The sequence below is a fragment of the Coregonus lavaretus genome (assembly GCF_964263955.1).
Source record: "Coregonus lavaretus genome assembly, chromosome: 21".
Classification (NCBI taxonomy): Eukaryota; Metazoa; Chordata; class Actinopteri; order Salmoniformes; family Salmonidae; genus Coregonus; species Coregonus lavaretus.
In genome coordinates this window covers 7093294-7106958 of record NC_140008.1, presented here as the reverse complement: position 1 = coordinate 7106958, position 13665 = coordinate 7093294, and the positions used below count along the sequence as shown (strand labels likewise).

General features: G+C 45.3%; 1 protein-coding gene across 1 annotated transcript in view; it reads right to left on the bottom strand.

Moving 5' to 3' along the window:
* The window catches only part of LOC311148729 (unconventional myosin-IXAa-like), a 206571-nt gene that overhangs the window by 72014 nt on the left and 120892 nt on the right, over nucleotides 1–13665 (bottom strand). Inside the window, exons 6-9 of the mRNA XM_084185703.1 lie at nucleotides 13480–13533; nucleotides 9199–9299; nucleotides 7426–7552; nucleotides 671–760 (exon numbers count right to left, since the gene is read on the bottom strand). Of these exons, the coding sequence (XP_084041829.1) occupies nucleotides 671–760; nucleotides 7426–7552; nucleotides 9199–9299; nucleotides 13480–13533 (372 nt within the window). The remainder of the gene's footprint in view (nucleotides 1–670; nucleotides 761–7425; nucleotides 7553–9198; nucleotides 9300–13479; nucleotides 13534–13665) is intronic.

Genomic DNA, 13665 nt, shown 5'->3' with positions numbered 1-13665 from the left:
TGGATATAATCAGTTTCAGCATGGACGTTACCATTGAGGACTTCCACCATTTTAAAGTTGTCAACTGGGTGGGGATTCCTATGAGTTGGGAGCAATCAGCCAATGAAGAAGAAGAAAACTGACTACTTTAAAATGGAGATAGCCTCAATGACACTGCCCATGCTGTCACAGACGCTATAAAGATACAAAGACGAGTCCTCTATCTATCTCTATGGCCTGTTGTTCACACACGTATCTGCCCTCTCATTGGCTAGAATGGTCCCAACTGATCTCGCCTCCTCCCGCCTGCCTTCAATCTTTGAGGACATGTATTTCCATTGTTGGAGCGGTCACCTGACAGTCTTGTCAATATAATAGACAATCTTGGACTGTACACCCTCCACCCCCATTGACTATAAAAGCCTTTTGAGTTTTGGCGTCAGGAAAGCAAATCCAAGCAAACAAGGAGAGTCCTCAGCACTTAAACACAACTGTATAAATTAAGTCCCTCCACTCTGTGCAAGATGAAATAGCTGGGAGAGTTCTGAAGTTCTGAGGCCGTGTTGATGTCACTGTGGGGTCAGATAGATGGGGTTCCAAGCCGTCTGTGTGGTCCTGGTACAGTTGTGTTATTATATTTTGTTGTGGGAGTGTTTGTTATTGTAAGCAGAGCAGAAAATGTCTCGCTCACCTCTGCCAGTTTGTACGGAACGATCAGCCTCTCTCCCACCGTCACCGTCTTCCTGGTGGTCAGAGCCTCGAACAGCATCTCCTCCTTCACCTTCAAAGACAAGTTCAAGGACAGTCAGGTCAGTCAATCAAGATAACAACAGATGGTAGTGGGCCAATACTCAGCCCCTCCCCTTTCTGACTGACACTATAATAATAATATAATATGCCATTTAGCAGACGCTTTTATCCAAAGCGACTTACAGTCATGTGTGCATACATTTTTGTGTATGGGTGGTCCCGGGGATCGAACCCACTACCTTGGCGTTACAAGCGCCGTGCTCTACCAGCTGAGCTACAGAGGACCACTGACATGGTTAGCTTCTTGTGCAGAGCAGAACACACACACAGGCCTTAGCCCCAGCAGACAGCCCATTGAGAGAGGCAGATGTCACTGCACACGCATCTGACCACTCATCCATCCACTGGGATTATGGGTACTGGGGCTAATAGCTGCAGCTGAGGACACGGCAGGGGGTGCTCCGTATATGTGTGTGTGTGCACGTGTGTGTGGAGCGGCAGGGTGTTATTACTATTTTTGTCAGATACCTCCTTTATGGTCTTTATAATGGTCTATATAATGGTCTTTAAAATGGTCTTTATAATGGTCTTCATAATGGTCTTCATAATGGTCTTCAAAATGGTCTTCAAAATGGTCTTCAAAATGGTCTTCAAAATGGTCTATATAATGGTCTTTATAATGGTCTATATAATGGTCTTTACAATGGTCATTAAAATGGTCATTAAAATGGTCTTTATAATGGTCTTTAAAATGGTCTTTAAAATGGTCTATATAATGGTCTTTAAAATGGTCTTTAAAATGGTCTTTAAAATGGTCTATATAATGGTCTTCATAATGGTCTTCATAATGGTCTTTAAAATTGTCTATATAATGGTCTTTAAAATGGTCTATATAATGGTCTTTATAATGGTCTTTAAAATGGTCTATATAATGGTCTTTATTGTAAACAGCAGCATTTGAGGGGGGAACTAATCCGATTTAATTTCATACTTCCTGGTAATCCCCAACTGGGTGTCGAGCTAATTCTACTGCTCACTGATTGGTCGGTGCTGGATGTCTGTCGCCTGGTAACAGGGCTTAAAAGTATTCTGTGCTGTTATGTTAATACATTTCTCAATCAAGCTAATGGAAGATGTACCCTGAAGCACTGGTCTGGAGTCATCTTTTCTGATTCCCATTGTAACCATGGCTGTGACACAGACAGAGCCCAAACTGACCCTGGAACTGTGTTACTGTCAAAGTTACATCACTGAACCTAGCCTAGCCCTACTGGGACTGGCCCGGCCAGAGGATCCAGTCTGTCAACTCTACCATCTGACACTTCTCCACTCTCTCTTCCTGTCCTGCCCCTACAGGAAACAGGAAGTCCGACCCAGTCATATTACCATTCATGCATCAGTCAACACTACAGCCAATTCACTTTCCCTGAGGAAAGTGCTGCTCACGTGACACCACAGTGTAGTCAACGCAAAGATGATGAATTGGTGACTGACAGTTCACCCATGGTATGATACTATTAGGGTTGCAAAATTCCTGGAACGTACAATAAATTCCCTGGTTTTACCTAAATCCCGGTTGGAGGATTCCCGGAATCAGGAGGGAAAAAGCAGGAAATCCAGAAGCCTTCAACAAGGATTTCTGGAAAACCTGGGAATGTATTGAAAGTTCCCAGGATTTTGCAACCCTTGATACTATACTATGTTCTGAAGGGGGTGGATATTTACTGCTTACGTTAGTGGTTTTGAGTTAACTTTTAGGAAAGCGCTAACAGCTATCCCTCCCATTGTTTTACAGTAGATACTAGTGCTAATGCTAATCTCTATAGCCAAGTAAATAACTCAAAATCTTCAGTTGGTGACACTCCGGTCTATAAATTAATTGCGTAGTAACCAATAACTAAGTAGATGTTGCTATATACATTTTCTGGACTTACAGTACCAGTCAAAAGTTTGGACACACCTTTTCATTTAAGGGTTTTTCTTTATTTTCACTATTTTCTACCTTGTAGAATAATAGTGAAGACATCAAAACTATGAAATAACACATATGGAATCATGTAGTAACCAAAAAACCTTTTTGCTTTGTCATTATGGGGCATTGTGTGTAGACTGATGAGGATTTGTATTTATTTAATCAATTTTAGAATAAGGCTGTAACATAACAAAATGTGGAAAAAGTCAAGGGGTCTGAATACTTTCCGAATGCACTGTAACTTATAAATGCCTCAATGAGCTTAGTTCAACTGTCGTACCCCATCAGAATCCAAAATATAAGCTTGTTTTACTCCAATGTTTGTAAACTACGTAAATGTAAACACACACTGTATAGCATGGTTAAAACGATAATTATTATATCTAGGATGGTCAGTCCTTGCATCCATAGCTCTGTCTATGAATTTGAGAGTTGTTAAATTTCTCCAGACAAAAACAGAGGCGGGCTGACCGCTTTGTTAATGGTCAAGTTCGTTTTTTCATGGCCGGGTGCCTCGGGTGGGCGGAGTCTGCTCATTTTAGAGAAAACCCCACCAACCTGTGGCACCGGGCCATGCAAAACAAAGTTGTTGAAACTGCGGATCCTAGCTTTAAAAAGGCAGAAAACCCTGCCTTGTTTGACAAAAATGTGATTTGATGACACTGTGACTACTGTACCCCAGTATTTCCCTTGATGGTGCCTCTACTCTCCCTGACCCTGAGCATATGGCGAGCATGTGCCTCATCTCACGTCTCACGGCCACATGAGTCACATGGTCCTCACTCGCGGCACAAAATGACTCCCTTAAAAAAACGAGTTCCCTTTCTGCATAATACCCTGTGGCACAGTTGTCAGGCTTTCCAACACACTTTGGTCATTGTTTTGTCGCAAAGCTGTCATCAATGCAAAGGGTGGCTATTTGAAGAATCTCAAATTCAAAATATATTTTGATTTGTTTAACACTTTTTTTGGTTACTACATGATTCCATATGTGTTATTTCATAGTTTTGATGTCTTCACTATTATTCTACAATGTAGAAAATAGTAAAAATAAAGAAAAACCCTTGAATGAGTAGGTGTTCTAAAACTTTGGACCGGTAGTGTATATTTTTTTAATCCAGTCAGATAAATATCCCAAAACAGCCTACCCGACCGCTCTGAGGCGTCCGCATGGTCCTAAAGCACACCGTTGCCTCGTTTTGTATCATATTCCAATGATAAAACTGGGGAGGACAAAAATGCAATTTCAGAATGTGGAGGGGAAATGCCCCCGTCCGTCCGTCCCCAGTGAAAGTTGCGCCTCTGGTTTTGTCAGTGACTCAACAGGGTAGCCTGCTAATGCTTGTGGTTTGAGTCCGGGGGTAGAGTGACAATCCCTCACTCCTGAGGTAAATGAGAACAGCATGATGCCGACGTTGATTAGGCTTCGGTCAGAATATTTACACTAAGTTGACCTGAGCTAGCGGTTGTGTCATGGTTATGACAGTGTTATGCAGGCTTTATGTCTGTGTGCATAAGTAGCGTAGAAAGTTACCTTGATCCCCTCCTATAACAGTTAATGACTGCATTGATGGAGCTCTCTTTGGGTCTTTAAAGCACAGGGCTCAGTTCTAGGCCCTCTCCTATTCTCTCTATACACCAAGTCACTTGGCTCTGTCATATCCTCACATGGTCTCTCCTATCATTGCTACGCAGACGACACACAATTCATTTTCTCCTTTCCCCCTTCTGATAACCAGGTGGCGAATCGCATCTCTGCATGTCTGGCAGACATATCAGTGTGGATGTCGGATCACCACCTCAAGCTGAACCTCGGCAAGACGGAGCTGCTCTTCCTCCCGGGGAAGGACTGCCCGCTCCATGATCTCGCCATCACGGTTGACAACTCCATTATGTCCTCCTCCCAGAGTGCAAATAACCTTGGCGTGACCCTGGACAACACCCTGTCGTTCTCCGCTAACATCAAAGCGGTGACCCGATCCTGCAGGTTCATGCTCTACAACATTCGCAGAGTACGACCCTACCTTACACAGAAAGCGGCACAGGTCCTAATCCAGGCACTTGTCATCTCCCGTCTGGATTACTGCAACTCGCTGTTGGCTGGGCTCCCTACCTGTGCCATTAAACCCCTACAACTTATCCAGAACGCTGCAGCCCGTCTGGTGTTCGACCTTCCCAAGTTCTCTCATGTCACCCCACTCCTCCGCACACTCCACTGGCTTCCAGTTGAGGCTCGCATCTACTACAAGACCATGGTGCTTGCCTACGGAGCTGTGAGGGGAACGGCACCTCCTTACCTTCAGGCTCTGATCAGACCCTACACCCAAACGAGGGCACTACGTTCATCCACCTCTGGCTTGCTAGCCCCCCTACCTCTACGGAAGCACAGTTCCCGCTCAGCCCAGTCAAAGCTATTCGCTGCTCTGGCACCCCAATGGTGGAACAAGCTCCCCACGACGCCAGGACAGCAGAGTCACTGACCACCTTCCGGAGACACTTGAAACCCTACCTCTTTAAGGAATACCTGGAATAGTATAAAAGTAATCCTTCTACCCCCCCCCCCGCCCCCCTCCCCCCCATAAAAAAAAGAAGAAAAAAAAGAAGTGGTTGTCCCACTGGCTATCATAAGTTGAATGCACCAATTTGTAAGTCGCTCTGGATAAGAGCGTCTGCTAAATGATGTAAATGTGTTGTTAAGAGTCCATAGCTGAGAGTTATAATGTGTTGTTACGAGTCCATAGCTGAGAGAGTTATGATGTGTTGTTAGAGTCCATAGCTGAGAGAGTTATGATGTACTGTGGTTTAGGAGGTGTAGCAGGGCACAGGGTGTAGGAGCTGTGGTTTGAGGAGGTGGGCGTGTCTAATACAAGCCCAATCCCACGAGGCACTTGTGTGGGTTCGTTAGCACTGCAATGGAAGCGTGAGACAGAGTACTGGGACTACAATACATCCAATGCTCTTTTCATACCGAACCGTACAGGCTCAGATATGTTCCTGTCACATTCTCCATTCCAGAATGGTTCCAACATTGTGGAGCCATAATCAGGTCAGTAACCGTACAGCTTCACCTGGAGCCATAATCAGGTCAGTAACCGTACAGCTTCACCTGGAGCCATAATCAGGTCAGTAACCGTACAGCTTCACCTGGAGCCATAATCAGGTCAGTAACCGTACAGCTTCACCTGGAGCCATAATCAGGTCAATAACCGTACAGCTTCACCTGGAGCCATAATCAGGTCAGTAACCGTACAGCTTCACCTGGAGCCATAATCAGGTCAGTAACCGTACAGCTTCACCTGGAGCCATAATCAGGTCAGTAACCGTACAGCTTCACCTGGAGCCATAATCAGGTCAGTAACCGTACAGCTTCACCTGGAGCCATAATCAGGTCAGTAACCGTACAGCTTCACCTGGAGCCATAATCAGGTCAGTAACCGTACAGCTTCACCTGGAGCCATAATCAGGTCAGTAACCGTACAGCTTCACCTGGAGCCATAATCAGGTCAGTAACCGTACAGCTTCACCTGGAGCCATAATCAAGTCAGTAACCGTACAGCTTCACCTGGAGCCATAATCAGGTCAGTAACCGTACAGCTTCACCTGGATAGGTTTGGATCAGTTGAGACGAAGTATAAATCATTATTCTACGGACCTCTTCTGTTCTGAAACCAGTTTGCTCTTGATCTGTCCAGTTCACGCATCTGCCACACTTTCAATGTCATCAGTGCTGTCTTTTGACGTTCTGTCTCCCACTTACGTTCCTCAGAATTGGAACAAGCCCCTTGTCTAATCGTGTTAGTCCAATATGACCGGCTCAGTGTGTTGTGTTGTGTTGGTGCTGACAGGGCTTTGGCAGTTTCATTTGGGCCCAGCCACCATGTATTTACAGAATACAATTGTATGCACACAATAATGTGATTATTGTGGATAGTCAGATTAATATAATAGTTCAATTAAAACGTTCACATGCATGCGTGCATGTCCGTGTGTGTTGCACACCACTGTGGCAGTCAAGGCCAAAAAACATCTCAGTGTTGAAAATCATCAAGAAGCCAAATATGTCGCAAAATGATAAACTATCAAATCATACGCTGCACGCAAATTCAAATCATTTCGGACCAAATTTCCATCTCCAAACTGGAGGACGTACAGTGAGTGACTAACAAAGTTCTGTTGTAGCTACTCTGAGTCACATACTCTGACTAATCTTTTAGCTGTTCGCATTCATTAGAGCCATGAAAACACGAGAGAATTCAACACGCCAACTGCAGCTCATGCGTTATATGTTACAAATTAATATACAATGCTTCTTTCACCTTTGCCAAACAGTTCAAAATGTCAAGAATGAATGTCCATGTGTACAGTGTTCATGTCTCTGTGTCTGTCTGTAAACCTGTGCTGAGGAAATTGAATACACATATTTAGAAAAATATATATTAACACCCTCTCTACTTAGTCATTTCAGCCGTAACTAATCCTCTATTGCAGACCTGAGAACAGTCCTTGAACTAATAACTGCAGTAGTGTAGCGATGGATGAATTGCAGGACGGATGAATGAATCAATGGATTGGGGGGATGGATGGATGATGGATGGATGGACGGACTGATACATTCTCAAATGAATGAATGAATGAATGAATGAATGAATGAATGAATGAATGAATGAATGAATGAATGAATGAATGAACGAACAGATGGATGACCAATAGGCATGGAGGTTCACCTGGAGCAGATCTGAGATGGTGGGCAGCACCTCTGGGTTACAGATGTCTATGGAGTCGTCTCTGTAGGTCTTCTTCTTGTAGCGGATGTTGCCCAGGTGGAGGATAGCAGACAGCAGGGAGAAGATCCTACCAGACAGAGAGGAGAGAGTCAGACAGCAGGGAGAAGATCCTACCAGACAGAGAGGAGAGAGTCAGACAGCAGGGAGAAGATCCTACCAGACAGAGAGGAGAGAGTCAGACAGCAGGGAGAAGATCCTACCAGACAGAGAGGAGAGAGTCAGACAGCAGGGAGAAGATCCTACCAGACAGAGAGGAGAGAGTCAGACAGCAGGGAGAAGATCCTACCAGACAGAGAGGAGAGAGTCAGACAGCAGGGAGAAGATCCTACCAGACAGAGAGGAGAGAGAGTCAGACAGCAGGGAGAAGATCCTACCAGACAGAGAGGAGAGAGAGTCAGACAGCAGGGAGAAGATCCTACCAGACAGAGAGGAGAGAGTCAGACAGCAGGGAGAAGATCCTACCAGACAGAGAGGAGAGAGTCAGACAGCAGGGAGAAGATCCTACCAGACAGAGAGGAGAGAGTCAGACAGCAGGGAGAAGATCCTACCAGACAGAGAGGAGAGAGTCAGACAGCAGGGAGAAGATCCTACCAGACAGAGAGGAGAGAGTCAGACAGCAGGGAGAAGATCCTACCAGACAGAGAGGAGAGAGAGTCAGACAGCAGGGAGAAGATCCTACCAGACAGAGAGGAGAGAGTCAGACAGCAGGGAGAAGATCCTACCAGACAGAGAGGAGAGAGTCAGACAGTAGGGAGAAGATCCTACCAGACAGAGAGGAGAGAGTCAGACAGCAGGGAGAAGATCCTTCCAGACAGAGAGGAGAGAGTCAGACAGCAGGGAGAAGATCCTACCAGACAGAGAGGAGAGAGTCAGACAGCAGGGAGAAGATCCTACCAGACAGAGAGGAGAGAGAGTCAGACAGCAGGGAGAAGATCCTACCAGACAGAGAGGAGAGAGAGTCACGACAGCAGGGAGAAGATCCTACCAGACAGAGAGGAGAGAGTCAGACAGCAGGGAGAAGATCCTACCAGACAGAGAGGAGAGAGAGTCAGACAGCAGGGAGAAGATCCTACCAGACAGAGAGGAGAGAGTCAGACAGCAGGGAGAAGATCCTACCAGACAGAGAGGAGAGAGTCAGACAGCAGGGAGAAAATCCTACCAGACAGAGAGGAGAGAGTCAGACAGCAGGGAGAAGATCCTACCAGACAGAGAGGAGAGAGTCAGACAGCAGGGAGAAGATCCTACCAGACAGAGAGGAGAGAGAGTCAGACAGCAGGGAGAAGATCCTACCAGACAGAGAGGAGAGAGTCAGACAGCAGGGAGAAGATCCTACCAGACAGAGAGGAGAGAGAGTCAGACAGCAGGGAGAAGATCCTACCAGACAGAGAGGAGAGAGTCAGACAGCAGGGAGAAGATCCTACCAGACAGAGAGGCGATAGTCCAATTTGACATAAGAGACAGGATAGACAACAGCGTTAGAAATGAATGTGTAGAAAAGAGAGACAGAGACAGAGAGACAGAGACAGAGAGACAGACAGAGACAGAGAGACAGACAGAGACAGACAGAGACAGACAGAGACAGAGAGACAGACAGAGACAGACAGAGACAGACAGAGACAGAGCGAGACAGACAGAGACAGAGAGACAGACAGAGACAGACAGAGACAGAGACAGACAGACATGTGTGTGTGTCTGAGTGTGTAATATACTTACTGTTTGCGTGTGGCAGGCAGGAACCCCACCATGTCCATGGCCAGCTGCAGTCTCTCAAAGTCGTGCTTCAGGTCCTCCCCTTCCACTGTGAAGCAGTCCTGCTGGAGTAACAAGCACTGATATCAACACACAACTCTTATATAGTGGAAGGGGAGGACCTGATATATACAGTTGAAGTCGGAAGTTTACATACACTTAGGTTGGAGTCATTAAAACTTGTTTTTCAAACACTCCACAAATTTCTTGTTAACAAACTATAGTTTTGGCATGTCGGTTAGGACATCTACTTTGTGCATGACAAGTAATGATTAGTTCTCTTATAATTCACTGTATCACAATTCCAGTGGGTCAGAAGTTTACATACACTAAGTTGACTGTGCCTTTAAACAGCTTGGAAAATTCCAGAAAATGATGTCATAGCTTTAGAAGCTTCTGATAGGCTAATGAAGATGCTGGAGGAAACAGGTACAAAATAATCTATATCCACAGTAAAACGAGTCCTATATCGACATAACCTGAAAGGCCGCTCAGCAAGGAAGAAGCCACTGCTCCAAAACCGCCAGAAAAAAGCCAGACTACGGTTTGCAACTGCACATGGGGACAAAGATCAAACTTTTTGGAGAATTGTCCTCTGGTCTGATGAAAAAAAATAGAACTGTTTGGCCATAATGACCATCGTTATATTTGGAGGAAAAAGGGGGATCTTGCAAGCCGAAGAACACCATCCCAACCGTGAAGCACGGGGTGGCATCATTATGCTGTGGGGGTGCTTTGCTGCAGGAGGGACTGGTGCACTTCACAAATAGATGGCATCATGAGGAAGGAAAATTATGTGGATATATTGAAGCAACATCTCAAGATATCAGTCAGGAAGTTAAAGCTTGGTCGCAAATGGGTCTTCCAAATGGACAATGACCCCAAGCATACTTCCAAAGTTGTGGCAAAATGGCTTAAGGACAACAAAGTCAAGGTATTGGAGTGGCCATCACAAAGCCCTGACCTCAATCCTATAGAAAATGTGTGGGCAGAACTGAAAAAGCCTGTGCGAGCAAGGAGGCCTACAAACCTGACTCAGTTACACCAGCTCTGTCAGGAGGAATGGGCCAAAATTCACCCAACTTATTGTGGGAAGCTTGTGGAAGGCTACCCGAAACGTTTGACCCAAGTTAAACAATTTAAAGGCAATGCTACCAAATACTAATTGATTTTATGTAAACTTCTGACCCACTGGGAATGTGATGAAAGAAATAAAAGCTGAAATAAATAATTCTCTCTACTATTATTCTGACATTTCACATTCTTAAAATAAAGTGGTGATCCTAACTGACCTAAGACAGGGAATTTTTACTAGGATTAAATGTCAGGAATTTGTTCTGTAGTTGTAATAGGAGAGTGTTCTGTAGTTCTAATAGGAGAGTGTTCTGTAGTTCTAATAGGAGAGTGTTCTGTAGTTCTAATAGGAGAGTGTTCTGTAGTTCTAATAGGAGAGTGTTCTGTAGTTCTAATAGGAGAGTGTTCTGTAGTTCTAATAGGAGAGTGTTCTGTAGTTCTAATAGGAGAGTGTTCTGTAGTTCTAATAGGAGAGTGTTCTGTAATTCTAATAGGAGAGTGTTCTGTAGTTCTAATAGGAGAGTGTTCTGTAGTACTAATAGGAGAGTGTTCTGTAGTTCTAATAGGAGAGTGTTCTGTAGTTCTAATAGGAGAGTGTTCTGTAGTTCTAATAGGAGAGTGTTCTGTAGTACTAATAGGAGAGTGTTCTGTAGTTCTAATAGGATAGTGTTCTGTAGTTCTAATAATATAGTGTTCTGTAGTTCTAATATGAGAGTGTTCTGTAGTTCTAATAGGAGAGTGTTCTGTAGTTCTAATAGGAGAGTGTTCTGTAGTTCTAATAATATAGTGTTCTGTAGTTCTAATAGGAGAGTGTTCTGTAGTTCTAATAGGAGAGTGTTCTGTAGTTCTAATAGGAGAGTGTTCTGTAGTTCTAATAATATAGTGTTCTGTAGTTCTAATAGGAGAGTGTTCTGTAGTTCTAATAGGAGAGTGTTCTGTAGTTCTAATAGGAGAGTGTTCTGCTGTATCTCTAATGGGGGTGGTCAGGGAGGTGGTCAAGCCAAAACACACTCAAGTAGGTTTTCCTTCCATTCTCTGAGGCTGCTGGCCACTGACAAGGCTAGTAGAGAGCAGCCTTCCTTTCAGTTCTAATCACAGGGCAGTGTGTGCCTGTCTCTATTCTGCCGGTGCCTGTCTCTCTTCCTACTGTCCAGGCCATAATTACCACATCCCAGGGACAGACCAAACAGTCACACACACAAAACAGGATCAGCTTCTAAGAACATTCAACACAACTCTCTTCTCTATCGTTGGAATTTCTTTAGTTTCCAGGGTCCATACTGTAAAGTGTGGACGAGCTGAGGTTAATTTCTGAGGTCAACATTTTCACTTTCTCCAATTGCAAAGAGAGATTTGAGGCTTCACAAGCATTGGGTAAGTCTTGGGTAAGAAAGTTATTTTCAAATTGGTGGATTCGTTGTTAGTTTCAAATGCCAAACGGCACAATGTGATACAGTGAGGGAAAAAAGTATTTGATCCCCTGCTGATTTTGTACGTTTGCCCACTGACAAAGAAATGATCAGTCTATAATTTTAATGGTAGGTTTATTTGAACAGTGAGAGACAGAATAACAACAAAGAAATCCAGAAAAACGCATGTCAAAAATGTTATAAATTGATTTGCATTTTAATGAGGGAAATAAGTATTTGATTGCCAACAAGGGTTTTGCCACCAAGTACTAAGTCATGTTTTGCAGAGGGGTCAAATACTTATTTCCCTCATTAAAATGCAAATCAATTTATAACATTTTTGACATGCGTTTTTCTGGATTTTGTTGTTGTTATTCTGTCTCTCACTGTTCAAATAAACCTACCATTCAAATTATAGACTGATCATGTCTTTGTCAGTGGGCAAACGTACAAAATCAGCAGGGGATCAAATACTTTTTTCCCAAACTGTAATATTCCATAAACAACATAAGTTCTCTGGGGGAGAGAGAGGGGAGAGAGGGGAGGGGGAGAGAACGGGGAGGGGGAGAGAGGGGGGAGAGGGGAGGCAAAGAGAGAGGGGAGAGAGGGGAGGGAGAGGGGAGGAAAAGAGGGAGGGGGAGAGAGAGGGGAGGGGGAAAGAGGGGAGAGAGGAGGGGGAGAGAGAGGGGAAAGAGGGGTGGGAGAGCGGAGGCAAAGAGGGAGGGGGAGAGAGAGTGGAGGGGGGGAGAGAGAGTGGAGGGGGGGAGGAGTGGGGAGAGGGGAGGGGAGAGAGAGAGAGGGGAGAGGGGGGAGAGGGGAGGGGAGAGAGAGAGAGAGGGGAGAGGGGGTAGGGGGAGAGAGAGGGTAGGGGGAGAGAGAGGGTAGGGGGAGAGAGAGGGGAGTGGGGGAGAGAGGGTAGGGGGAGAGAGAGGAGAGGGGGGGAGAGAGAGGAGAGGGGGGGAGAGAGAGAGTGGTAGTGTGCTGTATGTGAAGCCGTAGAGCCCTCTAACTCATCTCTGGACCTGGAAGACAGTTCCACAGCGTTTTTTTCATTGTTCCCCTCTAATCAGGGACTGATTTAGACCTGGGACACCAGGTGTTCCAATGAAATGATCACTTAGAACACCAAACCAGCAGGCTCCGGACCTCGTAGGGTAAGAGTTGAAGACCCCTGCAGTAGACCACAGACATAAGACATCCCAATGACCAATACAGAACATAGCCCACTAGAGTTGAAGGCTGGGCAACACTGAAGGATATCAACACAAACAGTGTGTTCTTACGTGTGTGAAGACGTGTCAAGAACCGCGGCCCACATGTACCAACACAGCACCAAATCACCCCCACATGTACCAACCCAGCACCAAATCACCCCCACATGTACCAACCCAGCACCAAATCACCCCCACATGGACCAACCCAGCACCAAATCACCCCCACATGTACCAACCCAGCACCAAATCGCCCCCACATGTACCAACCCAGCACCAAATCGCCTCCACATGTACCAACCCAGCACCAAATCACCCCCACATGTACCAACCCAGCACCAAATCACCCCCACATGTACCAACCCAGCACCAAATCACCCCCACATGTACCAACCCAGCACCAAATCACCCCCACATATACCAACCCAGCACCAAATCACCCCCACATATACCAACCCAGCACCAAATCACCCCCACATATACCAACCCAGCACCAAATCACCCCCAAATGTACACAGAGAGGTATAGCCAGCTAAATACACTATACTGACCAGCTCGATCTCATTGTCATTTTCCCAGTGGAGTCTGGGGGATTTCTTTGTAATCTGGAAGTAAGATAGAGGGGGTTAGAAATAGATATGTACACACACACACAACAAATCCCCAAAGCTGCAATAATTGAATCCATTTCGCAATGACCTAATCTGAAGAAGAGAGGATGGATGGTGATCCTCTCC